The following is a 17,173-nucleotide window of genomic DNA, read 5'->3' on the forward strand; positions in this document are numbered from 1 at the left end:
AGAACAAGCCTAAGCTCCTCTCTTCTCTCAGAAGATTATGGGAAGCCATGGGAGAGAAGGTTGTGTGTAGATCACTCTGGCTCTTGGCTCCACCACAGGTTATGGGGTCAGAATAGAAGCACAGCCACTTGGCTGTATCCACGGCAGCCTCAGTGGACAAGGGCACATAGACATAAGTGAGGTCATGGATGCTCTTGGGAGAGAGTTTTGTTGTTGCTACTGCTGTTAGATGGTTGAAGGGCTTAAAAATAAAAGCAAGTGTATTAAACGATATACTGTTTTAAAGGTCTTAGGAAGTTTAAGTTAGTTTGTAGATAATTTTAACCAAAGACCCCTTTATAAGTGGCCATTGTAACTTCATAAATAGGATATTCACATTTTTGTCTAGAACATATATATTTTGTGGTCATGTTGTTAGGTGAATGCAAATTAAAGATAATTTCATTTTACCATTGAGCTCAACCTTTTATTGTTATGCAACCTTCTGTATCTAATAATGCTTTGACTATAAGATTTCTTTGCTACTCTGTTAGTAAAATTGTTAATATGGTCACATCTGTTTCCTTTTAGTTAACATTTACAGGGTAGGTTTCTTTTCATCCTTTTACTTTCAGTTTCCTGTACCTTTATATTTCATATGATTTATGTCTTCTGTAAGCTGTGTAAAATCAGATTTTTTTTTAAAAATCAGGTTTTTTTCCCCATTTATTTTTATTAGTTGGAGGCTAATTACTTTACAGTATTGTAGTGGTTTTTGTCATACATTGACATGAATCAGCCATGGATTTACATGTATTCCCCATCCCAATCCCCCCTCCCACCTCCCTCTCCACCGGATCCCTCTGGGTCTTCCCAGTGCACCAGGCCCGAGCACTTGTCTCATGCATCCAACCTGGGCTGGTGATCTGTTTCACCCTAGATAATATACATGTTTTGATGCTGTTCTCTCTAAACATCTCACCATCGCCTTCTCCCACAGAGTCCAAAAGTCTGTTCTGTACATCTGTGCCTCTTTTTCTGTTTTGCATATAGGGTTATCATTACCATCTTTCTAAATTCCATATATATGTGTTAGTATACTGTATTGGTCTTTATCTTTCTGGCTTACTTCACTCTGTATGATGGGCTCCAGTTTCATCCATCTCATTAGAACTGATTCAAATGAATTCTTTTTAATGGCTGAGTAATATTCCATGGTGTATATGTACCACAGCTTCCTTATCCATTCGTCTGCTGATGGGTGTCTAGGTTGCTTCCATGTCCTGGCTATTATAAACAGTGCTGCGATGAACATTGGGTTGCACGTGTCTCTTTCAGATCTGGTTTCCTCGGTGTGTATGCCCAGAAGTGGGATTGCAGGGTCATATGGCAGTTCTATTTCCAGTTTTTTAAGAAATCTCCACACTGTTCTCCATAGTGGCTGTACTAGTTTGCATTCCCATCAACAGTATAAGAGGGTTCCCTTTTCTCCACACCCTCTCCAGCATTTATTGCTTGTAGACTTTTGGATAGCAGCCATCCTGACTGGCGTGTAATGGTACCTCATTGTGGTTTTGATTTGCATTTCTCTGATAATGAGTGATCTTGAGCATCTTTTCATGTGTTTGTTAGCCATCTGTATGTCTTTGGAGAAATGTCTGTTTAGTTCTTTGGCCCATTTTTTGATTGGGTCATTTATTTTTCTGGAATTGAGTTGCAGGAGTTGCTTGTATATTTTTGAGATTAATCCTTTGTCTGTTGCTTCATTTGCTATTATTTTCTCCCAGTCTGAGGGCTGTCTTTTCACCTTGCTTATAGTTTCCTTTGTTGTGCAAAAGTTTTTAAGCTTAATTAGGTCCCATTTGTTTATTTTTGCTTTAATTTCCAATATTCTGGGAGGTGGGTCATAGAGGATCCTGCTGTGATTTATGTCAGAGAGTGTTTTGCCTATGTTCTCCTCTAGGAGTTTTATAGTTTCTGGTCTTACATTTAGATCTTTAATCCATTTCGAGTTTATTTTTGTGTATGATGTTAGAAAGTGTTCTGGTTTCATTCTTTTACAAGTGGTTGACCAGTTTTCCCAGCACCACTTGTTAAAGAGGTTGTCTTTTTTCCATTGTATATTCTTGCCTCCTTTGTCGAAGATAAGGTGTCCATAGGTTCGTGGATTTATCTCTGGGCTTTCTATTCTGTTCCATTGATCTATATTTCTGTCTTTGTGCCAGTACCATACTGTCTTGATGATTGTGGCTTTGTAGTATAGTCTGAAGTCAGGCAGGTTGATTCCTCCAGTTCCATTCTTCTTTCTCAAGATTACTTTGGCTATTCGAGGTTTTTTGTATTTCCATACAAATTGTGAAATTATTTGTTCTAGTTCTGTGAAGAATACTGTTGGTAGCTTGATAGGGATTGCATTGAATCTATAGATTGCTTTGGGTAGTATAGTCATTTTGACAATATTGATTCTTCCAGTCCATGAACTTGGTATATTTCTCCATCTGTTTGTGTCTTCTTTGATTTCTTTCATCAGTGTTTTATAGTTTTCTAAGTATAGGTCTTTTGTTTCTTTAGGTAGATATACTCCTAAGTATTTTATTCTTTTTGTTGCAATGGTGAATGGTATTGTTTCCTTAATTTCTCTTTCTGTTTTCTTATTGTTAGTGTATAGGAATGCAAGGGATTTCTGTGTGTTAATTTTATATCCTGCAACTTTACTATATTCGTTGATTAGCTCTAATAGTTTTCTGGTAGAGTCTTTAGGGTTTTCTATGTAGAGGATCATGTCATCTGCAAACAGAGAGAGTTTCACTTCTTCTTTTCCTATCTGGATTCCTTTTATTTCTTTTTCTGCTCTGATTGCTATGGCCAAAACTTCCAAAACTATGTTGAATAGTAGTGGTGAGACTGGGCACCCTTATCTTGTTCCTGAGAAAATCAGATTATTTTTAATCAGGGTGACAATCCTGGTCATTTAGTCCACCTGGATTTCAGACCTCTGCTCTTTAGAACTGTGAGGAAATATATTTCTGTTCTTTTAAGCCACCCAGTTTGTGGTGGCTTAAAAGCCTCCAAGACATGGAGACATGCTTCCAGGGGTATCATTTTGCCTGCCTAAAGCCTTTGCATTTAGTTCCTCTTGTCCAAAGCAGGTAACATTCGATGAAGTAATTAAAAGAAAATAAAGTTTCTATTACTGTATATGCCATATTTTTGTTATCTTTTTAAATTTTTTTATTACTTAAATTTTTTTTGAATTGTTGTTGCATTCCTTTATCTTCATGCCATATTTAATAATGGTTATCTGGGGACTTTCCTGGTGGTCCAGTGGTTAAGACTTAGTGCTCCCAATGCAAGGGGCATGGGTTCGATCCCTAATCAGGGAACTAAGATCCTGCTGGCTGGATGCCATGGCCGGAAAACAAAAAACAAAAAACACAGAAAACAGAATCAAAATAATGGTTTTTTGAAGGAGAAAGGGATTTTCACATTCTGCAATCTTTGTCACGTTTGTTGTTTTCTTTTTATAATACTAATATTATTTATGCAAGGAATGAGTCAAGTTAGAAATTTAGAATAATATAAACAACATTTAAACTGTTTTATGCATGTTAACAACTTTGGTTCCCTGTAAGATTATTTTGGGGGAACTAATGGAATGATTAATTCATATGAAAACAATTTGGTTTTCCCCATTCCTTTTATTTATTTACTTTAAAATTTATCTTTAAAATATTTAATTATTTGTAGGTATTTATTTTTATTTTATTTATTTATTTTGGCTGCAGCTTGTGGGATCTTAGTTTCCCAACCAGGGATGGAACCCGTGCTCCTGAAGTGAAAGTATGAAGTCCTAACCACTGGACTGCCAGGGAATTCCCTAAGTATTTATTTTTATTTTTAGCTAACGTATGTCTGTGGAGAAGGTGATGTCAACCCACTCCAGTACTCTTGCCTGGAAAATCCCATGGACAGAGGATCCTGGTAGGGTGCAGTCCATGGGGTCACTATGAGTCAGACACAATGGAGCGACTTCACTTTCACGCATTGGAGAAGGAAATGGCAACCTACTCCAGTGTTCTTGCCTGGAGAATCCCAGGGATGGGGGAGCCTGGTAGGCTGCCGTCTATGGGGTCGCACAGAGTCGGACACGACTGAAGGGACTTGGCAGCAGCAGCAGCAGCAACGTATGCCTGAGATGTGATGTTTGTAATAGTAAAAATGTGGAAACAACCAATATTTATTCAACAATATGAGACTGGTTAACTAAATTACACTTTATTCTATAATGGACTTATTACACTATGGGCAACAAATGCACATATGCAGCCATTAAAACAACTTGCATAAACGTATGAGGCCTTACAAATAGCTGAGAAAAGAAGAGAAGCTAAAGGCAAAGGAGAAAAGGATAGATATACCCATCTAGATGCAGAGTTCCAAAGGATATCAAGGAGAGATAAGAAAGCCTTCCTCAGTGATCAATGCAAAGAAGTAGAGGAAAACAATAGAATGTGCAAGACTAGCGATCTCTTCAAGAAAATTAGAGATATCAAGGGAACATATGCAAAGATGGGCACAATAAAGGGCAGAAATGGTACGAATCTAACAGAAGCAGCAAAAGAGGTGGCAAGAATACACAGAACTATACAAAAAAGCTCTTCATGACCCAGATAACCACAACGATGTGATCATTCACTTAGAGCCAGAGATCCTGGAATGCAAAGTCAAGTGGGCCTTAGGAAGCATCACTATGAACAAAGCTAGTGGAGGTGATAGAATTCCAGTTGAGCTATTTCAAATCCTAAGAGATGATGCCGTGAAAGTGCTGTACTCAATATGCCAGCAAATTTGGAAAACTCAGTAGTGGCCACAGGACTGGAAAAGGTCAGTTTTCATTCCAATTCCAGAGAAAGGCAATGACAAAGAATGTTCAAACTACCACACATTTGCACTCATTTTCTCACACAGTAGCAAAGGAATGTTCAAAATTCTCCAAGCCAGGCATCAACAGTACAGGAACCGAGAACTTCGAGATGTTTCAGGAGTTGGTGATGGAGAGGGAGGCCTGGTGTGCTGCAGTCTTTGAGTCATGGGGTCTCAAAGAGTCGAACACAACTGAGCAACTGAACTGAACTGTGAATGAAGCAGGTTACAAAAATGTTGAGAGTGGCAGGAGGATTTTTTTTCAATTTTCTTTTTTATTGAGGTGAAGCTCATGTAACATAAACTTAGCCATTTTATAGTATATAATTCAGTGGATTTAGTATATTTAGGACAACCATCACCTCTATCTAGTTCTGAAACATTTTTATCATTCCCAAAGGAGGCCTTATCTCCATGGTGGTCTCTCCTCATGCCTCCTCCCCGCAGCTCTTGGCAATTACTAATCTATTTTCAGTCTCTATGGACTTGCCTATTGTGGACATTTCATATCAATCAAATTGCACAATTTGTGACCTGGGTCTGTTATTTTTCACTGAGCACCATTCACACTGTAGCCTGTGTCAGTGCTCCATCCTTTGTTATGGCTGAGGAATATTCTACTATAAGGAGGCACCACACACTTTGTCTGTGCCTCCACCTGCTGATGGGTTTGGTTCCTCCCGCCCATTTCAACCATTCTATGACTAGAGCTGCTGTTAATATTTGTGTGCAAGCATTTGTTTGAACACCTGTTTTCAGTTCTCTGGGCATACCCTAGGAGTGGAATTGCTGGGTCATATGAAAATTCTATTTAACCTTTTGAGGAATGACTAGACTGTTTTCCGCAGTGGCTACATCATTTCACAATCCCATCAGCAATGTATGAAGATTCCATTTTTTTGACATCTTCACCAACACTTATTATTCTCTTTTTAATTATTATTATATTCATGCTAGTGGGTGTGACATAGTACATCTGGTTTTGATTTGGATTTCCCTGGTGCATTTCCCTGGTTCCCATCATTTCCAATGATGCTGAACATCCTTTCATGTTCAAGTGGCTATTGGCCATTTATGTATTTTCTATTTTAAAATGTCTATTTAAGTCATTTGCCCAACTTTTAATTGAGTTGCTTATCTTTTAGTTGTTGAGTTGTAAAAGTTCCTTATATGTTGCAGATACTAGACTCTTATCTGACACATGGATTGCAAATATTTTCTCCCATTTTGTGTAGTTTTTTCACTTTCTCAAGCGAGTCCATGAGTTCATTTTTATAGAAAAGATACATTCTCTTTCATTAAAACAATCTGAACATATATTGTCATAAACACACAGTGATTATCTCTGAGTAGTTTAGATTGTCAATATTTTGTTATTTTGGAATTAACCCTGGCAATATTTTTCAAGGTTACTAATTTGCAAATTGGTAAATGGAAAGTGAAAGTGTCTGATTGTTAGCTCATGTTATTATAATGTGTGTGCATCTTGGAAAGGAACCGAGGTGTGGAACATGCAGGGATTTCTGAACACACAACCCTAGTGGTGGGGATGCTATTACAGTCCCAGACCCAACTGGTCAGGTGGAAAGCTCCCCCCAGCCCAGCCCACCTCAGTTCATTGTGTCAAAGGCCTTCTGTTTTGTTTCTGTTTCTCCCTCTGGGGCTGTCCTGGGAAAAGGAAACTGAAACTGAAGCTTAATCAGCCTGTGTAACTCTGACGTAGTTTGCTCAGGCTTTTAAAAGGCTGAGCTGCCAGGGCTGGAGAGAGCTGAGAGCAGAGAGGCAGCCGCAGCCAACCAGTGTCTGCAGAGAACCTGGCACCAGAACCCATGGCCATGGTGAGTGATGAGGCGGGTTTCACAGGTGGAGCAGGTGGGCTCTGTACTCCTCTGCCTGGTGGCATCTGCCAGGGGAAGAATGCCTACATATGCACAGGCAGGTAGAGCTGCTCAAAGCATCCGGTTCCCTAAGTGTGAGGGGAGAGACAGGGCTCTTTCTGAAATCAGGGTCTGGGTCCTGAGAGGTGGCTTCTGCCCAGCAGCCAACCCTGAGATCCTTTGGGATCAGTGCAGGGCAGGGGGGTATTTTATCGGGGAGATGACATGATGGTGGTGGATGGTGGCTCTTCTGCTCCCTTGCACTCTCCAGTGCCTGGGGTCCCCCTCCCGGTGGGTGGGAAGGGAGCTGCATCCCTGGGGTCTGACACTCGCCCCACTGCCAGTGCTACACGTGAAGTAGTCCCAGGACTTATGAATCTGTGTGATGCCCACAGGGCGGGAACCTGAAGGTGAAGATGCTAGGGGGCGAAGAGATCCTGGTGCCTCTGAGGGACTCCATGATGGTATCCGAGCTGAAACAGTTCATCACCCAGAAGATCAAGGTGCCTGCTTTCCAGCAGCGCCTGGCACACCTTGAAAGCGGGGAGATACTGCAGGACAGGGTGTCCCTTGTCGACCAGGGCCTGAGAGCTGGCAGCACCGTCCTGCTGGTGGTGGAGAACTGCAGTGCCCCCTTGAACATCGTAGTGAGGAACGACAAGGGTCGCAGCAGCTCCTACGAGGTCCTGCTGACACAGACTGTGGCCAAGCTCAAGCAGCAGGTGTGCCAAAAGGAGCGTGTGCAAGCGGACCAGTTCTGGCTGTCTTTTGAAGGGAAGCCCATGGATGATGAGCAACTGCTGGGGGAGTATGGCCTCACGACTGGGTGCACCGTGTTCATGAATCTACGTCTACGGGGCGGGTAGGAAGGGCCAGGAGGGCCTTAGGGAGGGCACCCCATGCAGCGCAGTGAATAAAGTTGTAGCAAAGCCGAATGTAGCGAAGTGTTCATTCCACCCTGGCCAGCACCCCCCACCAACCCCCCACCTCCTGGTCATCAGCCCTCCATTCTGCACCCTTCTAGTGAGATTGGGGGAAGGGTGGAGGAGGGAGTGGGTGAGGGGACCCAGGGTCACTGGGTAGTCACCAGGCTAGGGTGGCCAAGTTAAAGGACAAAGCTTGTGGCATCAAAATGGTGACACACCCCTCCCAGCCTCTGGAGAAACTGAAGTTGTGTCCCCACCTCTTTGGGAAATTAACTTCTAGAGAAACAAAAAGAGGCAGGTCTGTTGAAGCCCATCCCTGTCTTCTGGTTGAGCCTCAGTCAGCCCTGCACAACTGGTCCCCACCTTCACAGCTGGATCAGCAGATAGCGCAGGGAGGGGAAGGGCCTGGCTGGGTCCGGAAGGCCACATGGTGAGTATCCCTGGAAGTGGTGAGGGGGTGAGTCCCTAGGGCCTGCCTTGGCTAGTTCTAAGGGAGGCTTCCCCACTCCAGCCGGGGGCTGAGGGCCTCCAGGGCCCATCAGAATACAATGTCCAGCCTGCATTGGTCTGGAGGGAATTGGGGACTGGGCCTTGGGCACACCCATCCCCATTAGGGTGAGCTGCTCCTTCAGAATTCACTTCATGCAAGGGCCACAGTCAGCAGGTGAGGGGGCACCCAGGATGGGGGTTCCTGTTGTTCACATGGATGACAGGGGAACAAACTACACCTGCTTCCACACTAGATGCTTCTTTCTGTGCCAGTTTCCCAAATGAGTCAGCCTTGGACAGAATTCGGGGGGCAGGGAAGGGGTACACAGAACCTACACCTCTTGGGCAAAAGTCCATGACTCTGGGGACACTCAGACCTCAGCTTTCGGACTCTTTAGGGGCATTTGGCTGGAGACCCAGACCCCTTTCTGATCTGTGGGAGTCTGTATCTGAGCTGGGGGACCCCCAGTTCTGGCTTGCCTCTGACAGTTATGTGTAGACACAATGGTGTGTGTGTGTAGGGGGACTCCTGGCTCTAGCCTCATTTCCTGGGTCCCCACCCTCACCTCTTTGACATACTGTAACTTAACAAGCATGAGCACACACTCTCGGTGACACCCTCCTTTCTTGAATCCCCTCACCAGGGTCTGGGCGAGGTAGGGTCTTTCTCCAAGGTCCCTCTGTGCTGCTCACCCTTCATGGCCTCTGGCTCAGAGATCTGTGGTTGGCTTGGGTGAGGGGGTGTGCAGCAGACTCAGCCCTCGAGGAACAAAAGGGATCTCCTCTCCTTCTCCCACCCCCACTATCTTCAGCTAGGTCGGGTACTAATTTGCACCCTCTGGATCTCAGTTTATCCCCCTGGACCCAGCGGGAATTGTTGGGAAGTGCCTTGGGGGAGCTGGGAAGGGGGCGTGGCTGGCTGTCCATCGCTGCTGCTATTCCCACCTCAGACGACAGAGGGAGCCCGCCGCCCTGCAGAGGGCCGGGAGCCGACCCGGGATCGCGAGGTGGGCGGGTCTGCGCTTCGCAGCGACCAATCGCCGCAGCTAAGCGCCTGCATTGGTCCCCTCTGGCCGGTGGTCCCGGGCGGCTGAGCTTCCGTCCCCAGTTCCTGTGAGGGGCTAGGGTCCCCCGTCAGGTTCCTCTCGCCGGGGGAGGGGCGCAGCCCTTTAGGGCGCGAGGGGCGGCAGGGCCTCGGATCTGGAAGCCCCTCCCTGAGGCCCGGGAGCCCCCGCCGCCCCAGCCCTGGCGCAGCCTGGAGCCCCTTGGAAGTCCCGTCACGTCGTCTCCAGATTATGCATTAACCCGATTTCAGCCGCATTTCCTGGCGGGGGGGCGGGGGGGGGCGGAACGTCCGCGCGGACGGGGGAGGGGCGTCCGTGGGAGTGCGCTGCAGCTGGGAGAGCACCCTCGAGCCCGCCCCAACCCCGCCCTCGGCCTGGCCAGGCCCACCACCCACCTTGGCCAAACCTAGACCGACCCCCTCCCTCCCCCAGCCAGGCCTCCGCCCGGCGCCGCTGTCCCGGCGCTTTGTTCGCGGCTGCCGCGGGTCGCGGGGCGCCGGGAGGGCCGGGGGTGGGGGCCGGCGGGCGGGCCGCGGGGGGTGGGGTGGGGGCGGGAAGGGGGTGGTGCTATCCCAGGTCCCGCCCCCGGCCCGCCCCCGCGCCGCCCGCGCTCCCGCCGCCTCCCCCGAGCTGCGTCCCGTCCTGTCCAGTCCCGTCCCCGGCGCGGCCCGGCCCGTGCGCTTGCTCCGGCCGCCTTCCGCCGTCCTCTGCCCGCGCCATGGCCAGCCTGCGGCCGTTCAGCCGGGCCCTGCTGCAGCCTTTGCTGCTGCTCCTGGTGGTGGCCGTGCGCGCCCTGCCCAGCGCCGACGGGACGTGCCCTGAACGCGCGCTGGAGCGGCGCGAGGAGGAGGCGAACGTGGTGCTCACCGGCACCGTGGAGGAGATCCTCAACGTGGACCCGGTGCAGCACACATACTCGTGCAAGGTGGGCCCCCTGGGGACCCCCGGGACCCTGAGCCCCTTCGGACCTTTCTAGAAGCCCGGGCTGGGGGCCTTTCCCCGGCGATCCCGGACCCCTAGCCCGGAGGTCTTCCCGTCGCGATGCCGGCCGCCTGCTGAGACCCCCGCCCCGGGCCGTGGGAACGAGCCCCAGACGTTCCGCAGCGCCAGCTCCTGCTCCCGCTCCCTTGGCGACCGCCGACCCCCGGAGAGGGGGGCGGGTGCAGGTCTGAGAAAACTCGCGAGCGCCGGAGGGAAAGTTCCTGCGGTGCCGCTGCAGTCCCACTCGCGGTGCCCGGGCCCTGGAGACCCGATGGTGTCTGCTCCTTCACCCCAAACCCACTCCCTTACAGAAAACAAGTGCGCCCCGCCCCCCCCGGAGAATGTTCGGCTACCGCGCCCCCTCCCCACCGGCCAGAGGAAAGGGGATGAGGGGAGGTGACGCTTTCTGCTTGGGGGTGGAGGTGGGGATTTGGCCTGTGGTCAGTGCTGTCGCCCCCTCCGCAGAGGTGAGAAGGAGTGGTCCGGAGAGAGAGGAGGGGTGCACACCTAATCTCCCAACCGCGGGGGTCCTTGTGGGGCTTGCTGCAGTGATCGGTGTGGGGCCAGAGCAAAGAAGTGGGCGGGGCCGCCGCTGAGCCTCAAGTGCGGGGGGTGCAGGGCAGGTGCCCCATCCTGCTCCTGGGAGAGCTGTATCTCCCCTGGCCTTAGGGAGAGGGGCCTTGCCTAGCCTCTCCTTCAGTTGGATCTGGGAGCTCCCGGGGTAGGTCTAGTGGTTTTTTTCCCACAATCTGTACCTAGGGAGAGCTGAAGGGACCCAGGCCCCTGCCCCACTCTGGCCCCTAAAACCACCTCCCCGACCAGAAATCGGATCATTCCTCTTCCTTGGAGATGGGGAGGAGTGGCAGCTCCTTTCAGACTGGCCTGTGCGGACTACAGCTGGGATCCCCCGCCAGGCCCCCTCCCCTCCACCACCGCCAGGGCACTTTGCCAAGTCCCTGCAGGATTTTCCCGACTTCCTCCCCGCTGCTCCTGGGTGTGGCTGGGGTGGGGGGAGGCGATGAAAGCCGCCCAGCCCTCCCCTGCTGGTTATTGGCCTTCCAGAGCCTACTCTGTATCCAGGCATGGGGGTGGGGGTGGGGTGAGAAGAGTTGGCACCCCCGCCATCTCTGAGCCACTGGAGGGTGGAGGGAGTCCCTGTAGATTTTGCGGACCCAAGGCTCCCAGCAGGGGCGGCCAGGTGGACAGGCCACTGTTGTCTTTGACTCCCCTTTCCAGAAGTCCTGGCCCCCAGAGATCCTGAAGAAAGGGGTGTCTTTTCTCAGGGACAGCATTCACGGGCAGTCCCCATGGGCCTGTTCCTTTGGGGCAGCTCATTCCGCTTGCAGTGCCTGCGGCCCTCCTGCCCCTACTGCCAGTAGTCTGTGGGTACCCAGGACTTGGTTTGTCTGAGCGGGTGCCCTCAGGGCCCCAAGAGCAGAGTGTGGAGGGTGGGGCTGCCCTGTGCTGCCCAAACTTGATTTTGTGGTTCACAGGCTGCCTTGGCTGCACTCACTGTAGGAGCCTTGCAGGAGGAGGGGTCTTTCACCTCCTGGCTGGACCGTGTCTTAGCCCACCCACAGGGCTGCATGGAGCCAAGCTGGACAGGAGCCTGGAGCTCAGAGCCCATCACCTTGAAACTTCATCATCCATGTTAGTTGCTCCTGGCTCTTCCCAGTGGTGGGCCCAAGTACTGGGTGGGTTGACAGGGAGAGTAGGGTGTGGAAGGCAGGCACCCCAGGCTGGATGGGTCGCCTTCCCATACCTGAAGTGAGGTGGACATTTAGAATTGGGGTGGCTGGGGTCACCTAAACCTGAGGTTGGGGAGCTGCTTCTTGAGGGAAGGGGTGTGTTCTCAGGCCAGGTATCCTGGAGTATGACAAGGGCAGTGGCATCTGTCATGTGTGTGTGCTTCCCTGCAGCTTCCTCCTGGGGGGGTGCGCTGACTCCGCATATCTGCCCAGGGTTTGGGTGTACTCTGGACGTCTGGCCTGAGCAAGTGAGGTGGGAAAAGAAGGAAAAGTCCAGGCACCAGTCTGGTGTTTGCCACCGGCCTCCGTGGCCACCTCCCCCGCTCCACCCAGTGAGAAGAGAACCACTGACACCTGAACACCCCCTCATGTCCACCCTAGGTTCGGGTCTGGCGGTACCTGAAGGGCAAAGATGTGGTGGCCCAGGAAAGCCTGCTGGACGGAGGCAACAAAGTGGTGATTGGCGGCTTTGGAGACCCCCTCATCTGTGACAACCAGGTGTCCACCGGAGACACCAGAATCTTCTTTGTGAACCCTGCCCCGCCATACCTGTGGCCAGCCCACAAGAATGAGCTGATGCTAAACTCCAGCCTCATGCGCATCACCCTGCGGAACCTGGAGGAGGTCGAGCACTGTGTGGAAGGTGTGTGTGGGGCCGAGCGGAGCAGGTGCCTTGGGGGCAGAAGAGAGCTTGTCCTAGGCTAGGGCACATGGCATCTTGTGGTCCGACCTCCTTTTCTGGGTCCTGACTCCCTGGTTTCCTGGCCACCTCAGCTCCAGACTCTTAACATAAGCAGCACTCTCCACCCTGTCCCTAGCGATGCCACTGTCTTTCATCTTGGAGTCTCAGCCCTGCAAAGAGATAGGCCTCCCATTCCCCCCCCCCCCCCCACCTCCCCAGCTCTGCACGCCCCTTCCTGGAGTTCGCTGTTCTAGGAGAGAGGCTGGGACCAGGTGAACCAACACCAGTTGTTTGTGTTCTGCAGAAGCCCGAACACATGTCTAGACGGGGCCCAGATGTTGAGCCACTGGGGTGGGGCTTAAAGATTGTGCTGGAGGGGAGGCTACCCTGTTATGTGTTCCCAGAGGCCTGCCATTTCCGGGAAGGGACAGTTATGTGGAGTGAGCTGCTTCTAGGAGTTTGAGGGGGTGTGAGACTCCCTAACAGAGGTGAAGTATCTTTCCTTGTCTGCTGTCCCCATGTGTCTACTCTGAATGGCTCAAGAGCAACCCTCCCTCATCCTAACCTCTGAGAGATGAGCAGGAATCACATGACCAGAGCTCACCCATCCCCATCACCTCAGGAGAATCCCAGTTGGGGGCTGAGATCCTTGGCTGAGGAATGTAGCAGGGAGAAGTAGGAACTGCCTGTCGCCCTCACATCCTGTCTGTCCCCTCATGGCTGCCTGGGGAGCGATGTATGGGAGGAGGCGGAGAGATCGCTTCCTCCCAGGGCAGCAGGAAGGGTCCCTGACTTCCTGTCCTGGGAAGGTGACCCTGTCCCTGTGACTTGCTCTGTTAGCCAATAGGGAAGTTCCATCTTCTACCCAACTTACTGCTGTGGTGCTGGCTTGCTTTTGTGGGATCCTGGATGGTGGACTCATCTGGCCTGGTATGGACTGTGTGGTGGTGGGGGGGAGGGGGAGTAGAACCTGAAGTGGAAAGACCTGTAGCATCCTGCTCTGTCTGCAGTCATTTGCTCCTGGGATTGCATCTATGGTCCTGATGCAACATCGCAGAGACACCAGCAGGGCTATGTCCCTGGTCCCTTCCCAGCACTAGCTTAGCTGAGGGGTCCCAGCATGGCCCTCCCACCAGGTGAGGACTGGAGACCCTGACTGTGCTTTGGAAGCTTATACTCTAGGGGAAAGATGGGAGAGTGGCATGCAGAGGAGGCAGGTTGTGGGGTGTGATCCCCAGTTTTGGAGGATGAGTTGGAGGCTAAGGAGAGGTGGGAAGAGGGATCAGGCTGCAGAAAGTCTGTTTCTGCAAGATCAAGAAGACAAGTCATTAACTCCATAGCTGGAAGGGTCTAGTTCAAGGGTCTGTGGGATCTGAGGGCATGTGGCAGGGGGGCCACCCCAGGCAGAAGAGGGTCTGCCATCTTGCCAGGTCCTACTCTACCCAGGCTCGGCCCTGGCTCTGGATATGTCAGGCTGGGCACAGGATCTCTGGAAAGGAGGGTCCGCAGGGAGAGCCCCCAGCGAGACTTCATCTGCTGTCTGCTGGCTACCCAGGATAGGGACCAGTCTGGGCCTCCAGCTCCAGATGGGCCAGTGCAGGAACCCCCAGGGAGGGAGGGGCCCAGAATGAGAAGTTTGGGGTTCACTATAAGGCTCTGGGGAGCCCTGGAAGTTTTGAGCCGGTGACACGGATCCCTTCTTTGGAAGGAAAGCAGTGCCATGAGGGGCAGGGGGCCAAGGAGAGGGTAAATTAGATGGGGGTGCCTCCCTCTAAGGATCCCCAAGGCCTGAGGGCCAAGGCCCCCCGGAGCTGGGGCCAGGCTTAAGGAAGGCACAGCCCTCTTCCCACCTCCCACAGCAGGGAGCAGGCAGGAGAAGGGCCTGCCTCCCATTCTGTAGGAGATACCTCCCATTCTGTAAGAGATAAAGACCTCTGACCCCACCCCAGGCTCTCCAGGGAGCCAAGCCTCACCCTAGCATGGGGGTTAGGGTTAGGGATGGACAGAGCTTGAGCTACGATGACCTCTCATCTGACCCTGACCCTTTGCTGCTCCTTGGGGCCCCATAGCTGCCCCCGTCCCTCAGGGCCCAGAGTGAAGGCTGGGAAGCTACTAATTTGTGGAGGTCACCCCAAGACCTGTGTCTCTATCACACTGTCCCCTGCCCCTAAAAGGCCCACAGGAGCCAAGGTCAGGGGACACATCCTGCCAGGCCCACCCCCCTGGATGCCCCCACCTCATCCCCACCTGGACCCTGCTCCCTGCAGGGGCACCTGCTGCTGGGAGGCATACCTGGTCCCCAGCTCCACTGGGATCACTTTCCTCAGTTTCTCCCTTAGGGCCTGCAGGGTCTTCCTGACTCTGGGCCACTTCCCCAGCCTCCAGCCCCCAGGAAGCTCCTCCTCCCCAATCCTCTGCCTGGGGAGCCACATTCCGAGCATAACTGAGACAGGTATGTGTCCCTCCCTCTGCACCACTTGTGGGTGAAGGAGACTGCAGGTTTGCTCCAGGAAGGAGGAAGGAGACCCTCATGCCCTGCTTTGTCAGGGAAGTGGCCTGGCCTCTTCCAGTGCCAGCTGCCCACGCACCATGAGCTGCCCAGGCTGGCAGCTGAGCAGGCATCTCCTCCAGCCTTCGGCCACTATACCCTGGTCTGGACACCACCCGTTCACTCCCACCACCCTCCTCTCCCCCACCTAATGAAGACTGGTCCTTGGGCCCCCCTGAATCCCCTAGGAGGGATGCAGGCTTGGGGCCCTTCCCCAGGCCTTTCCCTCCCCAACTCTGAGCCAGGAGCAGAGAAAGGAAGTGTTGTCTGCCCTCTCCGGGCCTGGCACAGGAACAGGGTCAGAGAGTCTGGCATTAGCCCAGCCCAGCCCTGCCCAGTCCTGAAGCCGGGGGTCCTGGCGGCCACAGCCTAGCCTGGCCTGCCTGATTCCAGTGAGCACCCTCCCTTCCTCCCTGCCATGCCAGCCTTTGTGCCTTTGGGCCAGTATTGGGCCTTTGGGGAAGATAGTCCTATGCTATAGCTCAGGCCAGAGAGATGCTGGGTCCCGGGCCGCCAGCCTTGACCTTGGTGGAGGCCCTGCGGCCTGGGAGCTGGACGTGGACGCAGACACCCCCAGCAAGGGACTGGCTCCGCAGAGCAAAGCGGGGCAGGTAGGAGCCCAGGGCAGGTTCCAGGGCTGGCTCCCTCTGCTGTCTGGCATTTAGCTTCTGTACCCCCAAGTCCTGAGCCCGCCCTACTCCCCCAACATTCCTCCCTGCCGAGGTGGGAGGTGGCTTCTTCCTGTCCCTGTTTCCCTCTTCCAGACGTAAGTTCTCACCCCACCCCCTCCAGACCCGCCCCAGTGCAGTCCAGGGCCCCTCCCCCAGGCAGGTCCTTGGAGCAGGGGCAGGCCCAGGCTGGAGGCTGCGCGCCCGGGATTTCTCCTTCCTTCCAGCCACTGGGGGTGGGGCATCTGCTCAGGTGGAGCGTGACCTCCTCCTGCGCTCTCTCACCTAGGGTCCCCGGTAGGAAGTCTGCGAGAGCATGGGCTTGTGGGACCAGGGCGGGCTGGCTGATACCCTCACTGGGGCGGCCCCAGGGACTTGGGGCGCGGTGGGGGGTGGGGAGGGGGTTGCTGCTGAAACCAAAGAGCTTTGGATCCATCACTTCAAGGCAGTGCGCTCCTTTCCCGCAGGCCTGAGCTGGTGGAAACAGCTCTTGACTTTTTCCAGACCCCGCCCCATCACCCTGCTCCCCACCCAGAGAAGAGCCCCAGCATCCATATTCCCCAGCAGATGGAAATGGGGAAAAAAAAAAGTTGTTTTGGAACTGCTCTCCCCTCCCTTGCTGTCTATACCTGCCTTCCCCAGGGCTCTGGACAGAGTGGATTCCAGTGGGGCCTGCCTATGAAAGGAAGGCAGAGCCATGGGGTGCTCACAGCCTCTCTGGGGTTCTGGGAGGAACTGGATCACCTGGTCAGGGCTAGGTGGTTTGGGTCTGGGGCTCCAGCCCCCTGCCCCGCCAATCCTTTCAGACTGAGGTAGGGAGAGTGCAGTGGGTGGGATGGGGCTGCCCCAGGTAAGGTTAGCAGGGGAGTGAGCCCAGACTTCAGGGTTGTAGATCTAGCCAACCATTGCTTGTTCTGCACAGCCTCCTCCAGCCTGTTTTGCTTCCTTCCTAAAGGGTTAATCCCCCAATCCCCTGAGAATCAAAGCCTGCCCCCACCCCATCACCACAGGGGGGTGGAAAACAGCTGCTGAAACTGACCTCTCTCCTGCCCCCCAAATCCTTTGCCTTCACCTGAAGGCCTAGGCCAGCTGCCCTCCCTCCTGACCCAGAGGCCTGAACTGCTCTGCTGGCCCCAGCAACACCCTCACCATTGGGATAGGGGAACCGTGGCTCCCCACACAGGCCCCTGAGGCCCAGCCCAGCAAGCTGCAGGCTGCAGGCACAATCCCTGAAGTAGCCCTGTTGTAGCCATGCGTTCTGGGAAACAAACTCACTCAGAAGGACAAT

General features: G+C 52.7%; 2 protein-coding genes across 10 annotated transcripts in view; both read left to right on the forward strand.

The window, feature by feature from the left end:
• The first annotated feature begins 6,620 nt into the window (after window positions 1-6,620).
• Window positions 6,621-7,714, forward strand: ISG15 (ISG15 ubiquitin like modifier). Its single transcript, XM_020873744.2, has 2 exons — window positions 6,621-6,740; window positions 7,175-7,714. The coding sequence occupies exons 1-2, from the start codon at window positions 6,732-6,734 to the stop codon at window positions 7,643-7,645; spliced, it is 480 nt and encodes a 159-aa protein (XP_020729403.1). The 5' UTR covers window positions 6,621-6,731; the 3' UTR covers window positions 7,646-7,714.
• Window positions 7,715-9,556: 1,842 nt separating this feature from the next.
• Window positions 9,557-17,173, forward strand: part of AGRN (agrin) — a 36,619-nt gene continuing 29,002 nt past the window's right edge. For 5 of the 9 annotated variants that reach the window (XM_020873783.2, XM_070474097.1, XM_070474099.1 and 2 more), the window contains exons 1-2: window positions 9,558-10,183; window positions 12,369-12,630. In XM_020873783.2, the coding sequence (XP_020729442.2) occupies window positions 9,977-10,183; window positions 12,369-12,630 (469 nt within the window). In that variant the 5' untranslated portion in view covers window positions 9,558-9,976. Of the gene's footprint in view, window positions 10,184-12,368; window positions 12,631-17,173 lie in introns of all 9 variants that reach the window. The other 4 variants (XM_070474102.1, XM_070474104.1, XM_070474098.1 and 1 more) reach the window with 1 other exon arrangement.

The sequence above is a fragment of the Odocoileus virginianus genome, chromosome 11, assembly GCF_023699985.2.
Source record: "Odocoileus virginianus isolate 20LAN1187 ecotype Illinois chromosome 11, Ovbor_1.2, whole genome shotgun sequence".
In the NCBI taxonomy this organism is placed as follows: domain Eukaryota; kingdom Metazoa; phylum Chordata; class Mammalia; order Artiodactyla; family Cervidae; genus Odocoileus; species Odocoileus virginianus.